The 26,577-nt window shown below is 41.0% G+C and overlaps 1 protein-coding gene across 6 annotated transcripts in view; it reads left to right on the forward strand.

Moving 5' to 3' along the window:
• Nucleotides 1-4,053: 4,053 nt before the first annotated feature.
• The window catches only part of Adk2 (Adenosine kinase 2), a 105,570-nt gene continuing 83,046 nt past the window's right edge, over nt 4,054-26,577 (forward strand). Inside the window, exon 1 of one of the 6 annotated variants that reach the window (XM_071682056.1) lies at nt 4,054-4,209. In XM_071682056.1, the coding sequence (XP_071538157.1) occupies nt 4,157-4,209 (53 nt within the window). In that variant the 5' untranslated portion in view covers nt 4,054-4,156. Of the gene's footprint in view, nt 4,210-17,094; nt 17,243-26,577 lie in introns of those variants that run through there. The other 5 variants (XM_071682059.1, XM_071682055.1, XM_071682058.1 and 2 more) reach the window with 5 other exon arrangements.

The raw sequence follows: 26,577 nt of genomic DNA on the forward strand, positions 1-26,577 counted from the left end.
GAGGGAGACCAAATTGGAGGTGGAAAGATGGAGTGAAAAAGATTTTGTGTGATCGGGGCCTGAACATGCAGGAGGGTGAAAGGAGGGCAAGGAATAGAGTGAATTGGAGCGATGTGGTATACCGGGGTTGACGTGCTGTCAGTGGATTGAATCAAGGCATGTGAAGCGTTTGGGGTAAACCATGGAAAGCTGTGTAGGTATGTATATTTGCGTGTGTGGACGTATGTATATACATGTGTATGGGGGGGGGGTTGGGCCATTTCTTTCGTCTGTTTCCTTGCGCTACCTCGCAAACGCGGGAGACAGCGACAAAGTATAATAAAAAATAAAAAAAGATATTTATTTATTATATTTTATTTTATTTTATTTGTTTATGGATGGGGTTGTTAGGGAGGTGAATGCAAGAGTTTTGGAAAGAGGGGCAAGTATGAAGTCTGTTAGGGATGAGAGAGCTTGGGAAGTGAGTCAGTTGTTGTTCACTGATGATACAGCGCTGGTGGCTGATTCATGTGAGAAACTGCAGAAGCTGGTGACTGAGTTTGGTAAAGTGTGTGAAAGAAGAAAGTTAAGAGTAAATGTGAATAAGAGCAAGGTTATTAGGTACAGTAGGGTTGAGGGTCAAGTCAATTGGGAGGTGAGTTTGAATGGAGAAAAACTGGAGGAAGTGAAGTGTTTTAGATATCTGGGAGTGGATCTGGCAGCGAATGGAACCATGGAAGCGGAAGTGGATCATAGGGTGGGGGAGGGGGCGAAAATTCTGGGAGCCTTGAAGAATGTGTGGAAGTCGAGAACATTATCTCGGAAAGCAAAAATGGGTATGTTTGAAGGAATAGTGGTTCCAACAATGTTGTATGGTTGCGAGACGTGGGCTATGGATAGAGTTGTGCGCAGGAGGATGGATGTGCTGGAAATGAGATGTTTGAGGACAATATGTGGTGTGAGGTGGTTTGATCGAGTAAGTAACGTAAGGGTAAGAGAGATGTGTGGAAATAAAAAGAGCGTGGTTGAGAGAGCAGAAGAGGGTGTTTTGAAATGGTTCGGGCACATGGAGAGAATGAGTGAGGAAAGATTGACCAAGAGAATATATGTGTCGGAGGTGGAGGGAACGAGAAGAGGGAGACCAAATTGGAGGTGGAAAGATGGAGTGAAAAAGATTTTGTGTGATCGGGGCCTGAACATGCAGGAGGGTGAAAGGAGGGCAAGGAATAGAGTGAATTGGATCGATGTGGTATACCGGGGTTGACGTGCTGTCAGTGGATTGAATCAGAGCATGTGAAGCGTCTGGGGTAAACCATGGAAAGCTGTGTATGTGCTGGAAATGAGATGTTTGAGGACAATGTGTGGTGTGAGGTGGTTTGATCGAGTAAGTAACGTAAGGGTAAGAGAGATGTGTGGAAATAAAAAGAGCGTGGTTGAGAGAGCAGAAGAGGGTGTTTTGAAATGGTTTGGTCACATGGAGAGAATGAGTGAGGAAAGATTGACCAAGAGGATATATGTGTCGGAGGTGGAGGGAACGAGGAGAAGAGGGAGACCAAACTGGAGGTGGAAAGATGGAGTGAAAAAGATTTTGTGTGATCGGGGCCTGAACATGCAGGAGGGTGAAAGGAGGGCAAAGAATAGAGTGAATTGGAGCGATGTGGTATACCGGGGTTGACGTGCTGTCAGTGGATTGAATCAAGGCATGTGTATGGGGGTGGGTTGGGCCATTTCTTTCGTCTGTTTCCTTGCGCTACCTCGCAAACGCGGGAGACAGCGACAGAGCAAAAAAAAAAAAAAAAAAAATATATATATATATATATATATATATATATATATATATATATATATATATATATATATATATATTCCTATGAGTCCACGGGAAAATGAAACACGAAAAGTTCCCTAGTGCACTTTCGTGTAATAATCACATCATCAGGGGAGAGACAAGAGAGAAATATAAGTCAGTTTATATACATCGAAGAGACGAAGCTAGGACGCCATTTGGTAAACATGTGATTATCCAAAACAACTTCGTCTCTTCGATGTATATCAACTGACTGGTATTTCTCTCTTGTGTCTCCCCTGATGATGTGATTATTACACGAAAGTGCACTTGGGAACTTTTCGTGTTTCATTTTCCCCGTGGACTCATAGGAATATCTTGATCACGCGCAAAATTGTGATCCTTTCCAATATATATATATATATATATATATATATATATATATATATATATATATATATATATATATATATAAATATATAAAATAAATAAATATATAAAAAATAAATAAATATATATATATATATAAATGCGATGTTTATCAAATGGCGTCCTAGCTTCGTCTCTTCGATGTATATCAACTGACTTATATTTCTCTCTTTCTCCTCTGATGTGATTATTGCACGAAAGTGCACTTGGGAATTTATCGTGTTGAACTTTCCCCGTGGACTCTAGGAATATCTTGATCGCGCAAAATTGTGATCCTTTCCAGGAATTGATAAATAATGCATATAAACTGTTATACAGTCATTGTAGACAAAAATAAGAATGTCACTCTGAGAAGAATGGCTCAGAGTGAATTTAAAGGGAAGCCAACATGGTGGGTCTCCTGGAAAAAAAAGCGCACAGCTCAAGATGATTTAGTAATAATGTTCGAAACAATAATTCCAACAACAAAACATATAAAAGCTTCCTCACTTTTGCAATGTGCTGACCAAAAGTAATGTCATGAAGGCAAATGAAAGGAATTATGGTAACTGTGGAAAAAGTATTCTTTTCGGATGGCTGAAATAAATTACTTCCAGATTTAGAACATTCTGAGACTATCAAGAATACCTTAATATCAAGGACTAGACACATACTTCAGTTATATGTTATCAGTTACAGTGGTGCATCAAGGAAGGACATAGGGCCCGATAGCCTGATGAAGGCCTGATGAAAATATCTGACTCCTTAAATCAACTCCAGGCTCAATAGTTTGGGGAACCTTTTAAACGAAAGGACTCGACTTTTCATAGATTATCTCAGACCCTAATGGTTTGAGGGTGTCCTGAAAATGAAAATCCAATTGTACCTAAATCATATCAGGATACGAATATCCTGGTGGGAGGTTTAATGTGAGGATTCAACTTTCCTTAAATATTTCCAGGCCTCGACAGTATTGGGGGACCTTAGATACAAAAAAAAAAAAAAAAAATCATTTCCTAAGTTATCCCAGGCGCCCATAGTCCGAAGGTCCTTGAAATTATCCTTCTTGCCATAAAATTATCTCAAGGCCAGATAGATCAGGGGCCCTGGAAATCCAACCCAACCCCTTCGTCTCTTAAGGGAGGGCTGCAAGGATACTTCGACCCCAGGGTCGCAAAAATCCTTTATACGCCACTCATCGGTGAATATTTCTGTATCCAAATAAGTTATTCTAATCTTGCGCAGCGGTTTGTTAAACAGGGAAGGAGGTCTTTCCGTTCAAATTTTCGTATACATTATGTTTCCATGTCGGTATGTTCCCCCATACTACACCTTACTACATAGTTTTTTCCCTTCCACAGGTCGTTTAACTGGAGAGAGTTCAGGGTGGGGACGTGCTCTCTGCTACACCATTCTGTTCCTTCTGCAAATTAGCTTAGAATGCAGATAACCTTTACCGGACCATCAGATCTCGTACTGTATACTCTTCCCATGTCCTTGTGAACCCCAGAGTTGACTGCAGACTGGCACATGGTTGGTCGTCTGTACTTGGTGGGGTCCTACTGCTATTCCCGAGCACACTGCAACACGGCCACAAATGGCAATATGACAGACATTACACAGCATTTCTTGTCACTAGTATGGAATTATGATGAAAGAATTCAAATAACTAATTATTAAGCAAATAGGTATTCTTGTATCCATTATTGGACATTCATTTTAGAGAGAAAAAAAGCATTGATCGACAAATTGTTATCAACTTCGGCTAAAATTCTAAAGCAAAATATCAAAATAATACAAACTTACAGATTATATTTCATAATCGTGTTTGAGAAGTTTTTTGAATTATTATTATTCTTAAAGGCATAAAGTAGGAGGAACAGTTCGCATATTTAAGCTGTAAGAACGCCTTCACACAAACCGCTAGGCATAAACAAGCGTGTTGTGGTTATTACGGGTATAGTGTGGGAATTTTACTCCAAGATGAGCAACAACGAACATACTGACAGTGCAAAGAGGATTAAACTCGATATTTCGTAAGTTCCATTACTGATAATGGGTGATATAGAAAGGTCTAAGGCTAATTCTTGTGTTAGAAGAGGAGGATCTTGTTAACAGCCGCCTCCGAGAGTTTCATTCTTTTTCAGTGTTAGTAAGCTACATTTGTTGTCTCTATAAAAGTAGGAGGGTAATTAGTATATTCCAGGGCACCAGTTGACCATACTGACTGATAGCCCCCGGGGTTGGGAATCCTGGCATTGGGAAAGTAAAGGCATTGGTTCATTTTGCCAAATAGTCGGCAAACTAGCCTTTGACTCACCATGGCTGAGTATTCGGTATCATTGAATGAAACATTATTTTGCTTATTCGGTCCTTTATGGCAAAGATGGGTCACATATTATTTAGCCGACTAGCCCGTATGGCCGGTAGTTAATATACATATAACTACTGCTTTAGGGGCACCACTGAAGTACCTTATTAATTTAGAAGAAATGCACTGCAGTGAACTTGTTCAGCTTTTTAGAACTGATACAGAATGAGGAATGTGATTTAGAGCATTACGTATTATGCTGTAGTAATAGATATTGATAATAAGGGGGCTATGATGATGTCGAAAACCGTAAGAGAACACCTTTAGAAATCATCAGAACACATGAAAACCTTATGTAACTTTCTCTTAGCATTGTGTATCTATGATAATTGAAAAAATATGAATGTTACAATGTCTTTGCATTCATTTGCTGGGGGAGTTTGTTTGCTGAGTGCATTTAGTGCATGCTGTGTTCACTTCTTATGACTGCATGCAGTCAGTAAAGTGCAAGGTAGATGATTACAATCCCTTTGGGATATTGAGTGAGGTTGTCGGTGGTTTTGTTGATTTATCCAAGTGTTTCACTTACGTTCAACACATATAACCAGATTACCGTAAGCCATATGTCACATTCCACTGGGAAAATTGATGTAATATTAATATGCTTTTCGTCAGAATTAGTTCAAAGTTATTTCGTAGTGCCTCTGAACTGATGCATTATGGACTTATGCTTTATATGTTCAGTCTTACCCAGCCTGATCCAACAGGGGCTACCAGCATTACAGAGGACAGTTGTTACTCAAGATTAATTACTATAAGATCATCCCACCTAATCTCAACCTCCTACCTCACTACACAAGCCTGTGTGTAAGGGGACCAACAGTCCAGGACAATGTTCATCCCAAACCTATCCTTTGACTCCCTTCAACCTCACTATACAGGCCAATGTGTAGAGGGAGCAGTCCAGGCCTATTTTTACCTTAACCTAACTTGGATTGTGGTCGCGTTGGTGAAATACACTGGTAATACTATAGATGACCCAGTCAATGGTCAGAAAAAAAAATGCAGATCTACAGGTCGTTGCTTCTCTGCATGTATTTTTATAAATCTTTACAATGTTATACCCAATTATTTGATGCCTTGCTTTTTGGTCTCTAGAAACTGCTTTTTCATATGAAGTAAAAAATTCTCTTATGAATTGGGAGAATATACAGTATGAGAAAAGTAAAACAAGAAACAAGTAGTATAGGCCTCATCTTACCAAAAGTGCAATAACAGTTTTTGATTAGTGAGAATCACCAAGATACTGGTAAATGCTAGTCTGGTGTTGATATTCCTAGAGGGCCCTTAGTTGTTTTTATATTAGCATAAACCCAACCAGGTATTAATGTCTCATATATGAATATCTTTGTTCCACATGTCTTTGCTGCATTTGAGGATGTGTTTATAGTTTCATTATGACATTTATTATGTGGAAGTTGGTGGTATTTATTGTTTACGGAGACCCTCCTAACCTACAGCCCCACTACATAGGGCACTGTGTAAAGGGAATAATTCAGGCCAGTTCTCAATCCTGACATAACCGTGTGAACCACTTTTAACCTTGCCAGATTGTAAAGGGGGCAATGTAGATTTATTTTCACCCTAAATTGAGTAAGTCACATTTTTCTTGGTTTCATAAGCTTCCCCACTGTCAACTTACTTATTTTGTGGGTTGATGCAAAAATTATTTCAGTCATACTCCTTTGGCCTAATTTTTTTTCTCTGTAATAAAACCCTATCATTCCATAAGAAATTCTTTTAGACTGCACTGATAACGAAGTGGCAGGACTAAGCTGAAATTTTTCTTTTTTTATTTGATGTTACAGAGACCTCTCAGTTTACATGTAATTGATTTATTCCATTTTTTTTTTAATGCTCGTGATACATTTACACCTTTTTTTATTTGATTAGGCTTAGATTTGGATTTTTTTTATTTGATTAGGCTTAGATTTGGAATAAGATTATCATTAAGTTGGCAGCTTGGTGGAGTGGTGTTTCCAGCACCATTCAAGAAGTTAAGAAGTGCACTCTTGCTATATTTGATAAAGATGTCCCAAACACAAAATAGAGTCAAAGGTGGCAGAAAATGTCCCAGCTGACATCAGGTGCTATAAAGAAATCCACTATGAGAATATAATACAAGCTAAAATGACTACACAAGATTTCTTTTTGAAGACAAAGGTCTCTCAAGAGGACCAGCCATCATCTTGTGAATGGCTGAGCTCGTTTGACCATCACCACCACCTTCCACAACTATATCATCTGAGTTGAATCACCCCCTTCCCCAGTAACTCCTTCACTCAGCTTCTCCCTTTCCTTCAGCACCAGTTAGCAATTCAGGAACAGCAGTAAACATAAGTGTTGGAATCAAGTTTGAAATTTTCTGTTTTTACTTCCAGATTTTGTTGTACAGTTTGTATATTATAGTATTTCATATTTTCTGGTACATGTATACTGTAAATTTTCACTGTTATAATATTTAACTTTCTTATCAATAACAAAATCCCCTAATCTTCATTGTGTACAGTATTTGATTGATGCATACTTTACTAACACAACCATTTTTAAGAACACAGTATTGCAAAAATTGAGAGGTCTCTGTTTATATTTATTGTACATGATATGAGTTCCTAATATAATCTGTGTCTAGCAGGCAACATTGCAATTTGTAGCACCTTATATGATGAAAAAAATCTAAATATATACATTGGATGGGACAGTTAAAACCATTCATAACTATTGTTAATTCATGGAATTTATGGTAGCCGCTGTGGTTCATGACAGTATTACCAGAAACCTTTTATGTGTGGCAATAGGCCTAGTTTTTGTTCAATTTAGTGTACTTAGCAGAATAATTTTACACTGCAGTGTTGACTTTGTAATGAGTACACACGTAGCCAATAAGTGAGTCATAGTTGGATAGAGTATTGAAAATGAGGAAAAATTTGGGATTCAGTAATATTAATAAGATCAGCAGAACCTATAATATCTATAGATAAGTTTCTCAAGGACCTGTATGTATCCCATTTTCAGTGCTATTTTTGAAAGCACAATTGTTTAATTATTTCACCATATGAAGTAAGCATATGACAGTGATGATGCATTTCACCTGTATCAACAAAATTAAACAATCTCAGTAGCATAGGAATGTTATGAGATTTTCATGTTTTGTTTTCTTAATTGACTTTTCACATTGTTTTACATAATGTAACTCATTTTCCCTTAATTGTCAAGGTGAACCTACTCTTGGTAATTAATTTCAAAATCAGTTTCAGAGATGTAAAGTGCTTTACTAAGTGCAGCAAATAAGTGGATATGATATTCATCAGTGCTCATAAGATAATATTGGCATTGTTTGATATGTATGATATTTATGAAATATATATTTCATATTGTTCTTGGGTTCGTTGTTGATTATATAGCCAAATGATAAAAAAAATATTGTCATTCTGTTAGACTGTCATTTCAAGGTTTGGTTTGTGGACTTAGCTTGTTTCATCCATATTTTTTTTATATACCTTATGTCAAGTTCTTGAACTTACACTCAGAAAATGTTTTTATTGTGAAAATATTGGCACTGGATGCATCGAAGTATGTGGGTGTACCCCAAAGTTCTTGTCTGACTCAGCTACTCTTGTTTTTCATCTTTAATCCATGAAGTGATATATTTATAGGCATGTACAGAGCATCTGATTAGGGAAGAGCATTGTGGTTTCAAAGTGGTAGAGGATGTGTGGATAAGATGTTTGCTTTGAAGAATGTGTTAAGAAATACTCAGAAAAACAGATGAATTTATATGTAGCATTTATGGATCTGAAAGTGCTTTGAGGAAGGTCTTAAGAATATATGGTATGGGAGGTAAGCTACTAGAAGCAGTGAAAATTTTTTTACCGAGGACGTTAAACAAGTGTGCAAGTAAAAAGAGAGGAGAGTGATTGGTTCCCAGTGAAAGTCGGTCTGCAGCAGGGGTGTGTGATGTCCCCATGGTTGTTTAATTTGTTTATGGATGGGGTGGCTAGGGAGGTAAATGCAAGAGTTTGGAGAGAGGGGTGAGTATGCCATCTGTTGGGGATGACAGGGCCTGGGAAGTAAGTCAGTTGTTTGCTTATTATATAACTCTGGTGGCTGATTCAAGTGAGAAACTGCAGAAGTTGGTGACTGAGTTTGGAAAAGTGTGTGAAAGGAGAAAGTTGTGAGTAAATGTGAATAAAAGCAATGTTATTTGGTTCACTAGGGTTGAGAGACAAGTTAATTGGGATGTAAGTTTGAATGGAGAAAAATTGGAGGATGTGAGGTGTTTTAGATATCTGGGAGTGGACTTAGCAGTGAATGGAACCATGAAAGCAGATGTGACCCATAGGGTGGGGGAGGCAGTGGAGGTTCTGGGAATTGAAGAATGAATGTGTGGAAGGAGAGAACGTTATCTCAGAGAGCAAAAAATGAGTATGTTTGAAGGAATAGTAATTCCAACAATATTATATGGCTGCAAGGCATGGCTGCTATGGATAGGGTTGTACGAAGGAGGATGGATGAGTTGGAAATTTAATGTTTTAGGACGGAATGTGGTGTGAGGTGGTTTGATTTGAGTAAATAATGAGAGGGTAAGAGAGATATGTGAAAATAAGAAGTGTGGTTGAGAGAGCAGAAGAGGTTGTGTTGAAATGGTTTGGACATATGGACAGAATGAGTGAGGAAAGATTGACAAAGAGGATATATGTGTCAGAGGTGGAGGGAACAGGGAGAAGCAGGAGACTAAATTGGAGGCGGAAGGATGAAATGAAAAAGATTTTGAGCTATCAGGGCCTGAACATAGAGGAAGTGAGAGGCCTGCAAGGAATAGTGAATTAAAACAACGTGGTATACTGGGGTTGACCTACTTTCACTGGACTGAACCAGGGCATGTGAAACGTCAGGGGTATACCATGGAAAGGTCTTGGGCCTGAGGTGGATAGGGAGATGTGGTTTCGGTGCATTAAACATGGCAGCTAGAGACTGAGTGTGAATGAATGTGGCCTTTTTTGTCTGTTTTCTTGGCACTACCTCGCTGAAGCAGGGGGTAGTGATGCTGTTTCCTGTGGGACGGAGTAGTGCCAGGAATGGATAAAGGCTAGCAAATATGAATATGTACATGTGTATATATGTATGTCAATATGTGTATATATATATATATGGCCAGAGAGCATTATTGGATTACGTGTTAATTGACAGGCGCGCGAAAGAGAGACTTTTGGATGTTAATGTGCTGAGAGGTGCAACTGGAGGGATGTCTGATCATTATCTTGTGGAGGCTAAGGTGAAGATTTGTATGGGTTTTCAGAAAAGAAGAGTGAATGTTGGGGTGAAGAGGGTGGTGAGAGTAAGTGAGCTTGGGAAGGAGACTTGTGTGAGGAAGTACCAGGAGAGACTGAGTACAGAATGGAAAAAGGTGAGAACAATGGAAGTAAGGGGAGTGGGGGAGGAATGGGATGTATTTAGGGAATCAGTGATGGATTGCGCAAAAGATGCTTGTGGCATGAGAAGAGTGGGAGATGGGTTGATTAGAAAGGGTAGTGAGTGGTGGGATGAAGAAGTAAGAGTATTAGTGAAAGAGAAGAGAGAGGCATTTGGACGATTTTTGCAGGGAAAAAATGCAATTGAGTGGGAGATGTATAGAAGAAAGAGACAGGAGGTCAAGAGAAAGGTGCAAGAGGTGAAAAAAAGGGCAAATGAGAGTTGGGGTGAGAGAGTATCATTAAATTTTAGGGAGAATAAAAAGATGGTTTTTTTTTTTTTTTTTTTTTTTTTTTTTTTTTTTTTTTTCTCCAAAAGAAGGAACAGAGAAGGGGGCCAGGTGAGGATATTCCCTCAAAGGCCCAGTCCTCTGTTCTTAACGCTACCTCGCTATCGCGGGAAATGGCGAATAGTAAGAAAAAAGAAAAAAAAAAAAAAAAAAAGATGTTCTGGAAGGAGGTAAATAAAGTGCATAAGACAAGGGAGCAAATGGGAACTTCAGTGAAGGGCGCAAATGGGGAGGTGATAACAAGTAGTGGTGATGTGAGAAGGAGATGGAGTGAGTATTTTGAAGGTTTGTTGAATGTGTTTGATGATAGAGTGGCAGATATAGGGTGTTTTGGTCGAGGTGGTGTGCAAAGTAAGAGGGTTAGGGAAAATGATTTGGTAAACAGAGAAGAGGTAGTAAAAGCTTTGCGGAAGATGAAAGCTGGCAAGGCAGCAGGTTTGGATGGTATTGCAGTGGAATTTATTAAAAAAGGGGGTGACTGTATTGTTGACTGGTTGGTAAGGTTATTTAATGTATGTATGACTCATGGTGAGGTGCCTGAGGATTGGCGGAATGCGTGCATAGTGCCATTGTACAAAGGCAAAGGGGATAAGAGTGAGTGCTCAAATTACAGAGGTATAAGTTTGTTGAGTATTCCTGGTAAATTATATGGGAGGGTATTGATTGAGAGGGTGAAGGAATGTACAGAGCATCAGATTGGGGAAGAGCAGTGTGGTTTCAGAAGTGGTAGAGGATGTGTGGATCAGGTGTATGCTTTGAAGAATGTATGTGAGAAATACTTAGAAAAGCAAATGGATTTGTATGTAGCATTTATGGATCTGGAGAAGGCATATGATAGAGTTGATAGAGATGCTCTGTGGAAGGTATTAAGAATATATGGTGTGGGAGGCAAGTTGTTAGAAGCAGTGAAAAGTTTTTATCGAGGATGTAAGGCATGTGTACATGTAGGAAGAGAGGAAAGTGATTGGTTCTCAGTGAATGTAGGATTGCGGCAGGGGTGTGTGATGTCTCCATGGTTGTTTAATTTGTTTATGGATGTGGTTGTTAGGGAGGTGAATGCAAGAGTTTTGGAAAGAGGGGCAAGTATGAAGTCTGTTGGGGATGAGAGAGCTTGGGAAGTGAGTCAGTTGTTGTTCGCTGATGATACAGCGCTGGTGGCTGATTCATGTGAGAAACTGCAGAAGCTGGTGACTGAGTTTGGTAAAGTGTGTGAAAGAAGAAAGTTAAGAGTAAATGTGAATAAGAGCAAGGTTATTAGGTACAGTAGGGTTGAGTTTCAAGTCAATTGGGAGGTGAGTTTGAATGGAGAAAAACTGGAGGAAGTAAAGTGTTTTAGATATCTGGAGTGGATCTGGCAGCGGATGGAACCATGGAAGTGGAAGTGGATCATAGGATGGGGGAGGGGGCGAAAATTCTGGGAGCCTTGAAGAATGTGTGGAAGTCGAGAACATTATCTCGGAAAGCAAAAATGGGTATGTTTGAAGGAATAGTGGTTCCAACAATGTTGTATGGTTGCGAGGCGTGGGCTTTGGATAGAGTGGTGCGCAGGAGGGTGGATGTGCTGGAAATGAGATGTTTGAGGACAATGTGTGGTGTTTTGATCGAGTAAGTAACATAAGGGTAAGAGAGATGTGTGGAAATAAAAAGAGCGTGGTTGAGAGAGCAGAAGAGGGTGTTTTGAAATGGTTTGGGCACATGGAGAGAATGAGTGAGGAAAGATTGACCAAGAGGATATATGTGTCGGAGGTGGAGGGAACGAGGAGAAGAGGGAGACCAAATTGGAGGTGGAAAGATGGAGTGAAAAAGATTTTGTGTGATCGGGGCCTGAACATGCAGGAGGGTGAAAGGAGGGCAAGGAATAGAGTGAATTGGAGCGATGTGGTATACCGGGGTTGACGTGCTGTCAGTGGATTGAATCAAGTCATGTGAAGCGTCTGGGGTAAACCATGGAAAGCTGTGTAGGTATGTATATTTGCCTGTGTGGACGTATGTATATACATGTGTATGGGGGGGGGTTGGGCCATTTCTTTCGTCTGTTTCCTTGCACTACCTCGCAAACGCGGGAGACAGCGACAAAGCAAAAAAAATATATATATATATATATATATATATATATATATATATATATATATATATATATATTTTCTTTTCTTTCAAACTATTCGCCATTTCCCGCATTAGCGAGGTAGCATTAAGAACAGAGGACTGGGCCTCTGAGGGAATACCCTCACCTGGCCCAATTCTCTGTTCCTTCTTTTGGAAAATTGAAAAAAAAACCGAGAGGGGAGGATTTCCAGCCCCCCGCTCCCTCCCCTTTTAGTCGCCTTCTACGACACGCAGGGAATACGTGGGAAGTATTCTTAATCCCCTATCCCCAGGGATAATATATATATATATATATATATATATACTTTTTTTTATTGTTATTATACTTTGTCGCTGTCTCCCGCGTTTGCGAGGTAGCGCAAGGAAACAGACGAAAGAAATGGCCCCCCCCCCCCCCCATACACATGTATAAACATACGTCCACACACGCAAATATACACACCTACACAGCTTTCCATGGTTTACCCCAGACGCTTCACATGCCCCGATTCAATTAACTGACAGCACGTCAACCCCGGTATACCACATCGCTCCAATTCACTCTATTCCTTGCCCTCCTTTCACCCTCCTGCATGTTCAGGCCCCGATCACACAAAATCTTTTTCACTCCATCTTTCCACCTCCAATTTGGTCTCCCTCTTCTCCTCGTTCCCTCCACCTCCGACACATATATCCTCTTGGTCAATCTTTCCTCACTCATTCTCTCCATGTGCCCAAACCACTTCAAAACACCCTCTTCTGCTCTCTCAACCACGCTCTTTTTATTTCTACACATCTCTCTTACCCTTACGTTACTCACTCGATCAAACCACCTCACACCACACATTGTCCTCAAACATCTCATTTCCAGCACATCCATCCTCCTGCGCACAACTCTATCCATAGCCCACGCCTCGCAACCATACAACATTGTTGGAACCACTATTCCTTCAAACATACCCATTTTTGCTTTCCGAGATAATGTTCTCGACTTCCACACATTCTTCAAGGCCCTCAGAATTTTCGCTCCCTCCCCCACCCTATGATCCGCTTCCGCTTCCATGGTTCCATCCGCTGCCAGATCCACTCCCAGATATCTAAAACACTTCACTTCCTCCAGTTTTTCTCCATTCAAACTCACCTCCCAATTGACTTGACCCTCAACCCTACTGTACCTAATAACCTTGCTCTTATTCACATTTACTCTTAACTTTCTTCTTTCACACACTTTACCAAACTCAGTCACCAGCTTCTGCAGTTTCTCACATGAATCAGCCACCAGCGCTGTATCATCAGCGAACAACAACTGACTCACTTCCCAAGCTCTCTCATCCCCAACAGACTTCATACTTGCCCCTCTTTCCAAAACTCTTGCATTTACCTCCCTAACAACCCCATCCATAAACAAATTAAACAATCATGGAGACATCACACACCCCTGCCGCAATCCTACATTCACTGAGAACCAATCACTTTCCTCTCTTCGTACACGTACACATGCCTTACATCCTCGATAAAAACTTTTCACTGCTTCTAACAACTTTCCTCCCACACCATATATTCTTAATACCTTCCACAGAGCATCTCTATCAACTCTATCATATGCCTTCTCCAGATCCATAAATGCTACATACAAATCCATTTGCTTTTCTAAGTATTTCTCACATACATTCTTCAAAGCAAACACCTGATCCACACATCCTCTACCACTTCTGAAACCACACTGCTCTTCCCCAATCTGATGCTCTGTACATGCCTTCACCCTCTCAATCAATACCCTCCCATATAATTTACCAGGAATACTCAACAAACTTATACCTCTGTAATTTGAGCACTCACTCTTATCCCCTTTGCCTTTGTACAATGGCACCATGCACGCATTCCGCCAATCCTCAGGCACCTCACTATGAGTCACACATACATTAAATAACCTTACCAACCAGTCAACAATACAGTCACCCCCTTTTTTAATAAATTCCACTGCAATACCATCCAAACCTGCTGCCTTGCCGGCTTTCATCTTCCGCAAAGCTTTCACTACCTCTTCTCTGTTTACCAAATCATTTTCCCTAACCCTCTCACTTTGCACACCACCTCGACCAAAACACCCTATATCTGCCACTCTATCATCAAACACATTCAACAAACCTTCAAAATACTCACTCCATCTCCTTCTCACATCACCACTACTTGTTATCACCTCCCCATTTGCGCCCTTCACTGAAGTTCCCATTTGCTCCCTTGTCTTACGCACTTTATGTACCTCCTTCCAGAACATCTTTTTATTCTCCCTAAAATTTAATGATACTCTCTCACCCCAACTCTCATTTGCCCTTTTTTTTACCTCTTGCACCTTTCTCTTGACCTCCTGTCTCTTTCTTTTATATATAATATATATATATATATATATATATATATATATATATATATATATATATATATATATATATATATATATATATATATGTATATATATATGTGTGTGTGTGTGTGTGTGTGTGTGTCTGGGCGTTTACGTATATATATGTGTATGTGAGTGGATGGGACATTCTTCATATGTGTCTTAGGGCTACCTTGCTGATGCAGGAAACAGGGATCAAGTATAATAATAACAAAAAAATAATATAGTAATTTATTTAGTTTATGGTGATGCTTTCCCACTTGGGAAATATCAGGAACATCATGAAGAGCATTTTGGGCTTCTTTGTCCTTTTTTATTATGCAGCAATGTAAAATTAATTTCCATAAATAATTTGCTAATATGCACTTCACTCAGTCCAAGTAAATAGAAATGGGATTTGAAATATTGATGGGTTGATAGACTCGTCTTCCTTCCTACGTTTGAGTAAATACAAAATAATAATGATTTATGCACACAGTATTTACGAATATACAGAAGTGGTGTGTGATGGAAGGAGTCAGCCCTTTGAGTCTTGGACAGTATATTCTTGCTTATCTTATGGGTAAATTGGTAAAGGATACTTTTACAGTGAATATGAGTCCATCTGTTGTGGCAAAGGACAATTTATTTATGTGTTATTACCCAGGGGTCCTGGTGTTACCCAAGATCTCTTCCAGAGATCTAAGCTGCGCTTCTTGTAGTAACAGGGAAATGATATCCTTTTCCTTCCTTTTTTCATGTTGAGACCCATGAGTTTATCGCAGTTGTGCAGAATCAGTACAGTACTATAAGTTACTAAGTAGTGGTGAATGAACCATTCATTCTTTTAATTACTTAATTATTGGCCATTATCACTGACATGCTCTTTTTCAAGAAATACAGTCATTGATGGTAAATCCTTTTAGGGATTCCATGTACTGACTTCAGGCGAGATATAAAAGTTTTAATATTTTAATTCAAGAGAAAGACTACTAAAACGTGTACTCGCATGCAAGGGTCAGGAAGCCAGCCCGGCTTCTGGGCAAACGACCTTGCTGGCCCCCTTTTACCCACAAACTTCTTTAAGGACTTTCTAGAAAAGATCCTAAGTTGGCATGAGCAACAAGTTCTTAAATCAAAATAATAGTAGCGACCGTATCTGGCCCACGGTGTGTATAAGCAAGTAAAAACTATTAATTATAAAGGATAAATTTTATACGAACTATTTTTATTAAGTTATTTTTAATGTATCAAGCGTCAGAAAGATCAGACATAACGTTTTTATGAGCAAATAATTATGGAGACCATAGGTAGTTTGTGGGCTTTATGGCCGTCAAATAGTTTGCTTACGGTATCACAAACCAGTTTGCCTGCTGGAGGCCCCTCCCCTGCTAGTGTTCCCAAGACAAGAGCACAGCCACCTGAGCAGCATATGGTGTAATGCATTTAGTTTACCTTATCATGAGGAAGGAGGACGAGGAATCTTGCTTAACATTTAGAAATAGGAGACGTGGGATTTTGATAAGATAGGAGCTCGGATCCCTCGAATTGACCCCGGGGAAGCAACCTCTCCCTCCACCTCTCCTTCGACCTTTTGATATTAATATAATGCAAAAGGTGCTGCTTGTTCATGGTTAATCACAGTTTTGAGTCGGCGGGTGACACGATAGACTTCGAAGTCGCCGGTTAAAAGTGTGAAACAAACTTTTTGAGGAAGGATGACTTACCTATTAGTTTTCCTCTCCCTTATTTGTCTCCTGGAAAGCTAACCACATTTTGATGTGCTGGCCCTCTGATATTTTGGTTCCATGTTTGTTCCACAACACAATAATTGGAAATGTTGTAAAGACAGTGAAAGTCGGGGAAGCTAAATGGCAATGTCAGACAATTATTGCTTTTTAGTTGTAAGTAAATAAGTCCTCTTGGTATTTTGATTTCATATACCTTCGCTGTCTTTTAATTAGGTATGACTGAAAAGTGTCGTATATGGAAAATTTTATACATATGTATGTATTGTAAGTTTCTCGAAATATGAAAGTGCCAGTATATACCCTTCTGAAGTTCCTAGTCGAAACTAGCTGCATATTTCTATGCCTTTACCTACAACTTTTTTTTTCTCATGAGTTAACCGACCATAAGATTAATCAGGTCCTTTCAGTGTGACGTATCATTATGTTATGTAGAGGTTCTCTGTGATACGACATTCTAACTAAATACCTGATTAGATTATCACCTGTGCCTAACGAGTTGACAAGAGTAGCGACTTCAGGATTCACGGTCTCTTTTTATGTAATATATATGAATAGTCTTAGAAAATTTCCGGAAAAGTGTTACTCGGCAGCTTTTAAGGTCTCCCCCGCTAGTGACTAATAATGGACTCGCCCGTGGAGCAAGGTTATAAATTCAGTGCGCGCAGAGTGGCAGTTCTCAGTCGATAGCGATACTGTGTGTAGAAGACATGGCATCGGTAAGGTAGGTGCCACGCCTGACTCACGTGAAGGGATAGTATATGATAACCTCGCGAACGATGCTAATTTGTATTTTATTTTCGTTTATTTGTGTACGTTCATTGACCTCGGTGATGAGTTTTTTTTTTTTACCTTGGATATCAAACCAACTAATTGTTATGTATTGTCGTGTTTCTTTGTATATTACCTGAGATTTGAATACCAGTACCAAGCTGAAAATTTTCCTTCGCAATTGTTTTTCTTTAAAAAGTTTTTCTGCCCTCCAGCAATTAGATGACAGTAAGCGAGAATATAGATGTAGGATGTAGATTAAGTCTGTACACAGTATGGTGATGTAGAAGCTGATTTTTTTTTTTTTTTTTTTTTTTTTTAAGCCCGGGTAAGATAAACGCGTCCATTGGTTGATAAGTTGGTATCGGCTGCCCGCCGGGCAGGGTTTGATAACCTTTAACTTAACCTTGAAAATCTCATGATATACCTTCAGCCAGCCTGAACCTTCTGGTAGCATACTGACGTTCTACATGATTCATCCATTCACTTATCCTGTCACTCCCCCACCATCCATACTTCTTCCCCCTCTACCATTACTTGGGCTCTTTGCCCGTGCTCCCTCAAGTGGTACTTCCTCTCTCTTCGCTCTGCCTCTCTTCCACTGTCGTTCCTCTGCTAAGAAAGTAATCACTACATCCTTGTGACTATTTACTTTAACTTCGATCCTCCTCTATCCTTCCTTCGTCCCTCCTCTACCCTTATTTCTCTCCTCCCTATCCGTACTTCATCCCACCCCAGCCTTACTTCATCCCTCATCTACCCTTAGTTCGTCCCTCCCCGTCCTTACTTCATCCCTCCTCACACTTACCCCCCCCCCCCCCGTCTCCACTCATACCTCATCTCTTTCTAATGTTATTGTATTCCTCTACGCTTACTTCATCCCTCCTCACCCTTCATTTCCTCTCCACCCTTATTTCATCCCTCTGGCCGTACCTCATCCCTCCCACCCCATGCATTATATCCCTCCACCCTTCTTCCCTCTACAACCCCCTACCTCCTCCCTCCTCCACCCTTACCTCATTCTGGCTCCACTCTTTCTCCTTCATTATCCATACTTCATCTCTCCACCCATATTTCATTCTCCCTTACCCATACTTCATTCTACCTCTGCCTTTACTTCTTACTGCTATCCTTACCTCATTCATCATCCATCCTTCATTCCTCCTTTACCCTTTCCTCATCCTCCCTTCACTCATAGTTCATTTCTTTTCAACCCATACTTCATCCCTCCTTAACTCTGTCCTTGTTCCACCTTAACTTTATCCTAAATCCACCCTAACTTAACCCGTTCGTCCACTCTTCATTTTTCAAAATCCAGCTGCTGGGCAGATGCCATGAAACTGATATAGAACTTTTTCCAGTCCACGTTTTCTTCAGATTTCCCTTACCGTTACCGAGTACTTCATTCCTCCTGCATCCTTTCTTCCTCCCTCCTCTTCCCTTCATATTTCCTCTACCCCTAATCCCTCCTCACCCTTATTTCATCACTCCTCTCCCATATTTCCCATCACTCCTCACCCTTACTTCCCATCACTCCTCACCCTCACCTCATACCTCTTCAACCCCCTACTTCATCCCTTACATCGTTCCTCAACCCTTGTGTCATCCCTCCTCCACACTTAATGCCTTCCTCCTCCACCCTTACTTCATCCTTCCTCTGCCTTTACTTCATCCCTCTTCTCCCTTTTATCCATCCTCATTCATCCGCACGTCCCCCATCACCCTTATTTAACCCTCACCTTTCCCCACCACCCTCACTTCAGCCCTGCACCCTTACGTCATCCCTCCTCACCCAAATTTCACCCGTCGCCATCCTCTTTGCGCCCTTTCTCCCTTACTTCATCCTCATCTACCTTATTTTATCTACCCTTACTTCATCTCCCTATCCTTATTTCATCTCCCCTCCCTTGCCTCATTCCTCCTCCGCCCTTGCTTTATGCTTCCTCTGCCCTCACTTCATCCCTCCATCCTTCTTCACTTCTCCTTCAGCCTTATTTCATCCTTCTTCCACCCATACTACATCCCTCCTTCACCTTTATCTCCGTGCCACCTTTACAATATTCCTTCCCACCCTTACTTTAACCCTTCTCCACCTTTAATGCATTCCTCCACCATGCATACTTCATTCCCCCTCTACCCTTACTGCATTCCGTCTCAACCCTTACTTCATCCCTGCACCCTTATATCATTCCTCCTCTTACCCTTACTTCATCCCTCCCCACCCTAACTTCATCTCTTCACTCGTTCCTCATCCCTCCTCTACAATTGACTTCATCTTTCCCTTCTTACTTTAACATCTCTCCTCCACCCTTAGTTCACTCCTCTACCCTTACTTCATTCCTTCACCCTCCATTCCTCCTGTGCTTATACTTCATCCTTTTTCTATCTTTACTTCTTTTCTCCTCCAAACATAGTTCATTCTTCCCCACCCTCACTTCAACCTTTTTTTTTTTTTTTTTAGCTTTAAATCATCCTTCCTCCACCCTTGCTTTATTCCTTGTTCACCCTTAGTTCATTCCTCTACCCTTACTTCAGCCCTCCTCCACCCTTACTTCATCCATCCCTCCTCCACCCTTACTTCATCCATCCCTCCTCCACCTTTACATCATCTCTTTTCCACCCTTAATTTTTTCCCTTCTATACCCTTACTTCATCCCCCCTACCCTTACATCATCCCTTATTCACCCTTATATCCTCCTCCTCTACCTTTTGCACCATCTCTCCCACTTTTACTTCATTCCTACCACTCTTCCTTCAGCATTCCTACATCCTATCTCCATTCTTCCTTCAACCTCGATTTATTCCTCCTCCATTCCTCTTCCACCCTTAATTCACACCTCCTATACCCTTATTTTATCCCTCCACTCTTACTTCATCCTTCTTCCACTCATAGTTCATCCCTCCTCCACCCTTATTTTATCCCTCCTCCTCTCTCATTTCATCCCACCACCCCCTTCACTTCATCCCTCCACCCAAAAGTCATCCCTCCTACATCCTTTATTCATTCCTCCTCCACTCATGATCCCTCTCTCTTTCACTCCTTACTTTGTCCTCCCCCCTCAGTTCACTCCTCTTTTACTTCATTTTCTCCCCTACACTTATTTCATTCCTCATCCACCTTTACTTTATCCCCCTTCCATCCTTCATTCCTCCTCCTCACCCTTACTTTACCTTGCAATTTACTTCACCTTTTCCCAGCCTGACATCATGCCTTTGACTCTCCCTCATATCTTTACTTCATCCCCTTCTACCATTACTTCGTATTTTCTTTTTTCCTTCTTGTGCTATACTTCATCCCATCTCCACCATTTCTTCATCTGTTATCCATCCTTGTTTCATCCCGTTCAGCCAGACTATCCTTATCCACCTTTAATGCATCCCTTGTCCATCCATTATTCACCCTTTGTCCACCTTTACCTCATCCCTGATCCACTTTTATTTCACCCCTTATCCACTCTTAATTCACTCCCAGTATTCTAACCATTCCCAGTCCTTCCTTATCTCATCCCTGATCCACCTCTACTCCATCCCTTATCCATGCTTACTTCATTTCCCATCCTAACTCATATCCATATCCACACTTACTGCATTCTTTATCTGTCCCAACTCCATCCTTATGTACCATCTCATCCTTTATCTACTTTAACTCAATCCCTTATCTACCCTAACCCCATTCTTTACCTACCCTTACATCATTTATCTACCCAAATCCTTCCCTTGCCCATTCTTACATACAATATTTCTCCTAACTGCATCCCTTATTCACCTTTTCATTACCCCTCACATTCTAACTTTATCCCTTCTATGTGCATACACCATCTGATATTCACCCTAACTCCATTGTCTGCCCCATCTTACTTCATCACCTTTGGCTCTTCCTCTATCCAATTTCCACTCTCCTTACATCACTCCCATTTGCTCCTTCTTTCCAGTTCACCCCTCCTCTACTCCCTTCATCTCTTTACCATTTTTCTTACAGCCCTTCATCCTACCTCACTTCTGCCATCTTGTTCCCACTCTACCTTCATCACTTCTCACCCCTGCCTTCTCTCCACACTCTCTGTCCCTTTCACAGTTCCTCCATCCCGTCTCCACTGAAATTCTCTTCAGTTTTCACTCCATCCTTCTTTCACCCTCCTTCCTCCATCACTTCATCCTTCCTTCATCCTCTGCCATTTTCAAAACTCCATACTTCTTTCAATCTATCCATCTTTCCTGCACCTTTCATCAGAAAATCCTGTCTTTCCTCCAGTCCACTCCTGCATTCACCACCCTCTCTCTGGTAATGTCCCAGTGCATCCCATCACTTGTCACTCCAGGCCATCCCCTTTTCATTTTCTGTTCCTCTATTGCACCCTCACACCATCTGTACTCCACTCCATATCTTCTTTCTTTTTTTTCTTTTTTTTGTCATTTTAGTTTTGTGCTGGTCTTCCCATAGGCAAAATCTCTTAGTAGGTATTTTGATAGGTACTCCACTCTTCCTTCATTCTTCAACATCCCTCTGCTTTCTCCCCATCATTCCTCTATTTCTGCTCTTCTGTCATCCTCACATTCCAGTCTTCCATTCTGTTCAATTCCTTTTCTCCCTTAATTGATCCTCCTTTCCCTTCATTCCTCCATTTCATTTTCTCATGCACCCTTTATCATCTTTTATATGCCTTCTACTCTCTACATCCCTTGATCATTTTTGCACCCCATCCATCCTTATTCTGTCCGTCCTTTACTCCTGCCATCTGTTCTTAACTCCATCTCTCATATCACTCCCACATTCCCTCATATCTTCTCAGACCTTCTATGTCTTTGCTTCCATGATTCCCCAGCTCCCTCCATCCCTTCTCCTCTCTCACTCATCCATTTTTACCCCTCATCCACTCCATCTCTCCCAATCCCATTATTGTTGTACCACTATATTACTCCCAGAGATTGTAGTTTTTCTATGTTCTAACTTTAATGCACTTTCAACTGCAAAGGATATAGAATTTATGCCTTTAATAGGGGTTGAGTAAAGATGATGAACCCACCTTTATAATATAGACTAGCATTTGATTTCTTGTATCTTTTTCATATTCATTGGGTACAGTCAGCAATGTTAAGTCTTTCCCTCTTTTCTTTTCTATATAAATGGGAAAAAAAAGCAGCTAACATAATTCTCTCCAGTGCATCAAAAGCAGTTGGTAAGCTTAATGATGAGGCCCGAGTGTGCAAGCATCACTTTCCTAAACTACCATGTAGATCCATGTAAAGTTATGCACCTGTAATAGCTACAGTGATGGAGAATTTACTATTTTAGTGTAGTCCATATATTTATGTATTTTTGTTTATTATACTTTGTCGCTGTCTCCCGCATTAGCGAGGTAGCGCAAGGAAACAGACGAAAGAATGGCCCAACCCACCCACATACACATGCATATACATACACATCCACACACAGCACATATACATATCTATAAATCTCAACGTATACATATATATATACACACAGACATATACATATATACACATGTACGTAATTCATACTGTCTGCCCTTATTCATTCCCGTCGCCACCCCGCCACACATGAAATGAAAACCCCCTCCCCCCGCATGTGGGTGAGGTAGCGCTAGGAAAAGACAACAAAGGCCACATTTGTTCACACTCAGTCTCTAGCTGTCATGTATAATGCACTGAAACCACAGCTCCCTTTCCACATCCAGGCCTCACACAACTTTCCATGGTTTACCCCAGACGCTTCACATGCCCTGATTCAATCTATTGACAGCACGTCGACCGTGGTATACCACATCAATCCAATTAACTCTATTCCTTGCCCGCCTTTCACCCTCCTGCATGTTCAGGCCCCGATCACTCAAAATCTTTTTCTTTCCATCTTTCCACATCCAATTTGGTCTTCCGCTTCTCCTCGTTCCCTCCACCTCCGACACATATATCCTCTTGGTCAATCTTTCCTCACTCATTCTCTCTATGTCTCCAAACCATTTCAAAACACCCTCTTCTGCTCTCTCAACCACGCTATTTTTATTTCCACACATCTCTCTTACCCTTACATTACTTACTCGATCAAACCACCTCACAGATTTCCAGCCCCCCGCTCCCTTCCCTTTTAGTCGCCTTCTGCGACACGCAGGGAATATGTGGGAAGTATTCTTTCTCCCGTATCCCCAGGGATAATATATATATATATTTTTTTTTTTTTTTTTTTTTTTTTTTTTTTATACTTTGTCGCTGTCTCCCGCGTTTGCGAGGTAGCACAAGGAAACAGACGAAAGAAATGGCCCAACCCCCCCCCCCCATACACATGTACATACACACGTCCACACACGCAAATACACATACCTACACAGCTTTCCATGGTTTACCCCAGACGCTTCACATGCCTTGCTTCAATCCACTGACAGCACGTCAACCCCTGTATACCACATGACTCCAATTCACTCTATTCCTTGCCCTCCTTTCACCCTCCTGCATGTTCAGGCCCTGATCACACAAAATCTTTTTCACTCCATCTTTCCACCTCCAATTTGGTCTCCCACTTCTCCTCGTTCCCTCCACCTCCGACACATATATCCTCTTGCTCAATCTTTCCTCACTCATTCTCTCCATGTGCCCAAACCATTTCAAAACACCATCTCTCAACCACGCTCTTTTTATTTCCACACATCTCTCTTACCCTTACGTTACTTACCCGATCAAACCACCTCACACCACACATTGTCCTCAAACATCTCATTTCCAGCACATCCATCCTCCTGCGCACAACTCTATCCATAGCCCATGCCTCGCAACCATACAACATTGTTGGAACCACTATTCCTTCAAGCATACCCATTTTTGCTTTCCGAGATAATGTTCTCAACTTCCACACATTCTTTAAGGCTCCCAGGATTTTCGCCCCCTCCCCCACCCTATGATCCACTTCTGCTTCCATGGTTCCATCCGCTGCCAGGTCCACTCCCAGATATCTAAAACACTTTACTTCCTCCAGTTTTTCTCCATTCAAACTTACCTCCCAATTGACTTGACCCTCAACCCTACTGTACCTAATAACCTTGCTCTTATTCACATTTACTCTTAACTTTCTTCTTTCACACACTTTACCAAACTCAGTCACCAGCTTCTGCAGTTTCTCACATGAATCAGCCACCAGCACTGTATCATCAGCGAACAACAACTGACTCACTTCCCAAGCTCTCTCATTCACAACAGACTTCATACTTGCCCCTCTTTCCAAAACTCTTGCATTTACCTCCCTAACAACCCCATCCATAAACAAATTAAACAACCATGGAGACATCACACACCCCTGCCGCAAACCTACATTCACTGAGAACTAATCACTTTCCTCTCTTCCTACACGTACACATGCCTTACATCCTCGATAAAAACTTTTCACTGCTTCTAACAACTTGCCTCCCACACCATATATTCTTAATACCTTCCACAGAGCATCTCTATCAACTCTATCATATGTCTTCTCCAGATCCATAAATGCTACATACAAATCCATTTGCTTTTCTAAGTATTTCTCACATACATTCTTCAAAGCAAACACCTGATCCACACATCCTCTACCACTTCTGAAACCACACTGCTCTTCCCCAATCTGATGCTCTGTACATGCCTTCACCCTCTCAATCATTACCCTCCCATATAATTTACCAGGAATACTCAACAAACTTATAACTCTGTAATTTGAGCACTCACTCTTATCCCCTTTGCCTTTGTACAATGGCACTATGCACGCATTCCGCCAATCCTCAGGCACCTCACCATGAGTCATACATACATTAAATAACCTCACCAACCAGTCAATAATACAGTCACCCCCTTTTTTAATGAATTCCACTGCAATACCATCCAAACCTGCTGCCTTGCCGGCTTTCATCTTCCGCAAAGCTTTTACTACCTCTTCTCTGTTTACCAAATCATTTTCCCTAACCCTCTCACTTTGCACACCACCTCGACCAAAACACCCTATATCTGCCACTCTATCATCAAACACATTCAACAAACCTTCAAAATATTCACTCCATCTCCTTCTCACATCACCACTACCTGTTATCACCTCCCCATTTGCACCCTTCACTGAAGTTCCCATTTGCTCCCTTGTCTTACGCACTTTATTTACCTCCTTCCAGAACATCTTTTTATTCTCCCTAAAATTTAATGATACTCTCTCACCCCAACTCTCATTTGCACTCTTTTTCACCTCTTGCACCTTTCTCTTGACCTCCTGTCTCTTTCTTTTATACATCTCCCACTCAATTGCATTTTTTCCCTGCAAAAATCGTCCAAATGCCTCTCTCTTCTCTTTCACTAATAATCTTACTTCTTCATCCCACCACTCACTACCCTTTCTAATCAACCCATCTCCCACTCTTCTCATGCCACAAGCATCTTTTGCGCAATCCATCACTGATTCCTTAAATACATCCCATTCCTCCCCCACTACCCTTACTTCCATTGTTCTCACCTTTTTCCATTCTGTACACAAGTCTCCTTCCCAAGCTCACTTACTCTCACCACCCTCTTCACCCCAACATTCACTCTTCTTTTCTGAAAACCCATACAAATCTTCACCTTAGCCTCCACAAGATAATGATCAGACATCCCTCCAGTTGCACCTCTCAGCACATTAACATCCAAAAGTCTCTCTTTCGCGTGCCTGTCAATTAACACGTAATCCAATAACGCTCTCTGGCCATCTCTCCTACTTACATACGTATACTTATGTATATCTCGCTTTTTAAACCAGGTATTCTCAATCACCTGTCCTTTTTCAGCACATGAATCTACAAGCTCCTCACCATTTCCATTTACAACACTGAACACCCCATGTATACCAATTATTCCCTCAACTGCCACATTACTCACCTTTGCATTCAAATCACCCATCACTATAACCCAGTCTCGTGCATCAAAACCACTAACACACTCATTCAGCTGCTCCCAAAACACTTGCCTCTCATGATCTTTCTTCTCATGCCCAGGTGCATATGCACCAATAATCACCCATCTCTGTCCATCAACTTTCAGTTTTACCCATATTAATTGAGAAGTTACTTTCTTACATTCTATCACATACTCCCACAACTCCTGTTTCAGGAGTACTGCTACTCCTTCCCTTGCTCTTGTCCTCTCACTAACCCCTGACTTTACTCCCAAGACATTCCCAAACCACTCTTCCCCTTTACCCTTGAGCTTCATTTCACTCAGAGCCAAAACATCCAGGTTCCTTTCCTCAAACATACTACCTATCTCTCCTTTTTTCACATCTTGGTTACATCC

This window comes from Panulirus ornatus, chromosome 33, assembly GCF_036320965.1.
Source record: "Panulirus ornatus isolate Po-2019 chromosome 33, ASM3632096v1, whole genome shotgun sequence".
NCBI lineage: Eukaryota > Metazoa > Arthropoda > Malacostraca > Decapoda > Palinuridae > Panulirus > Panulirus ornatus.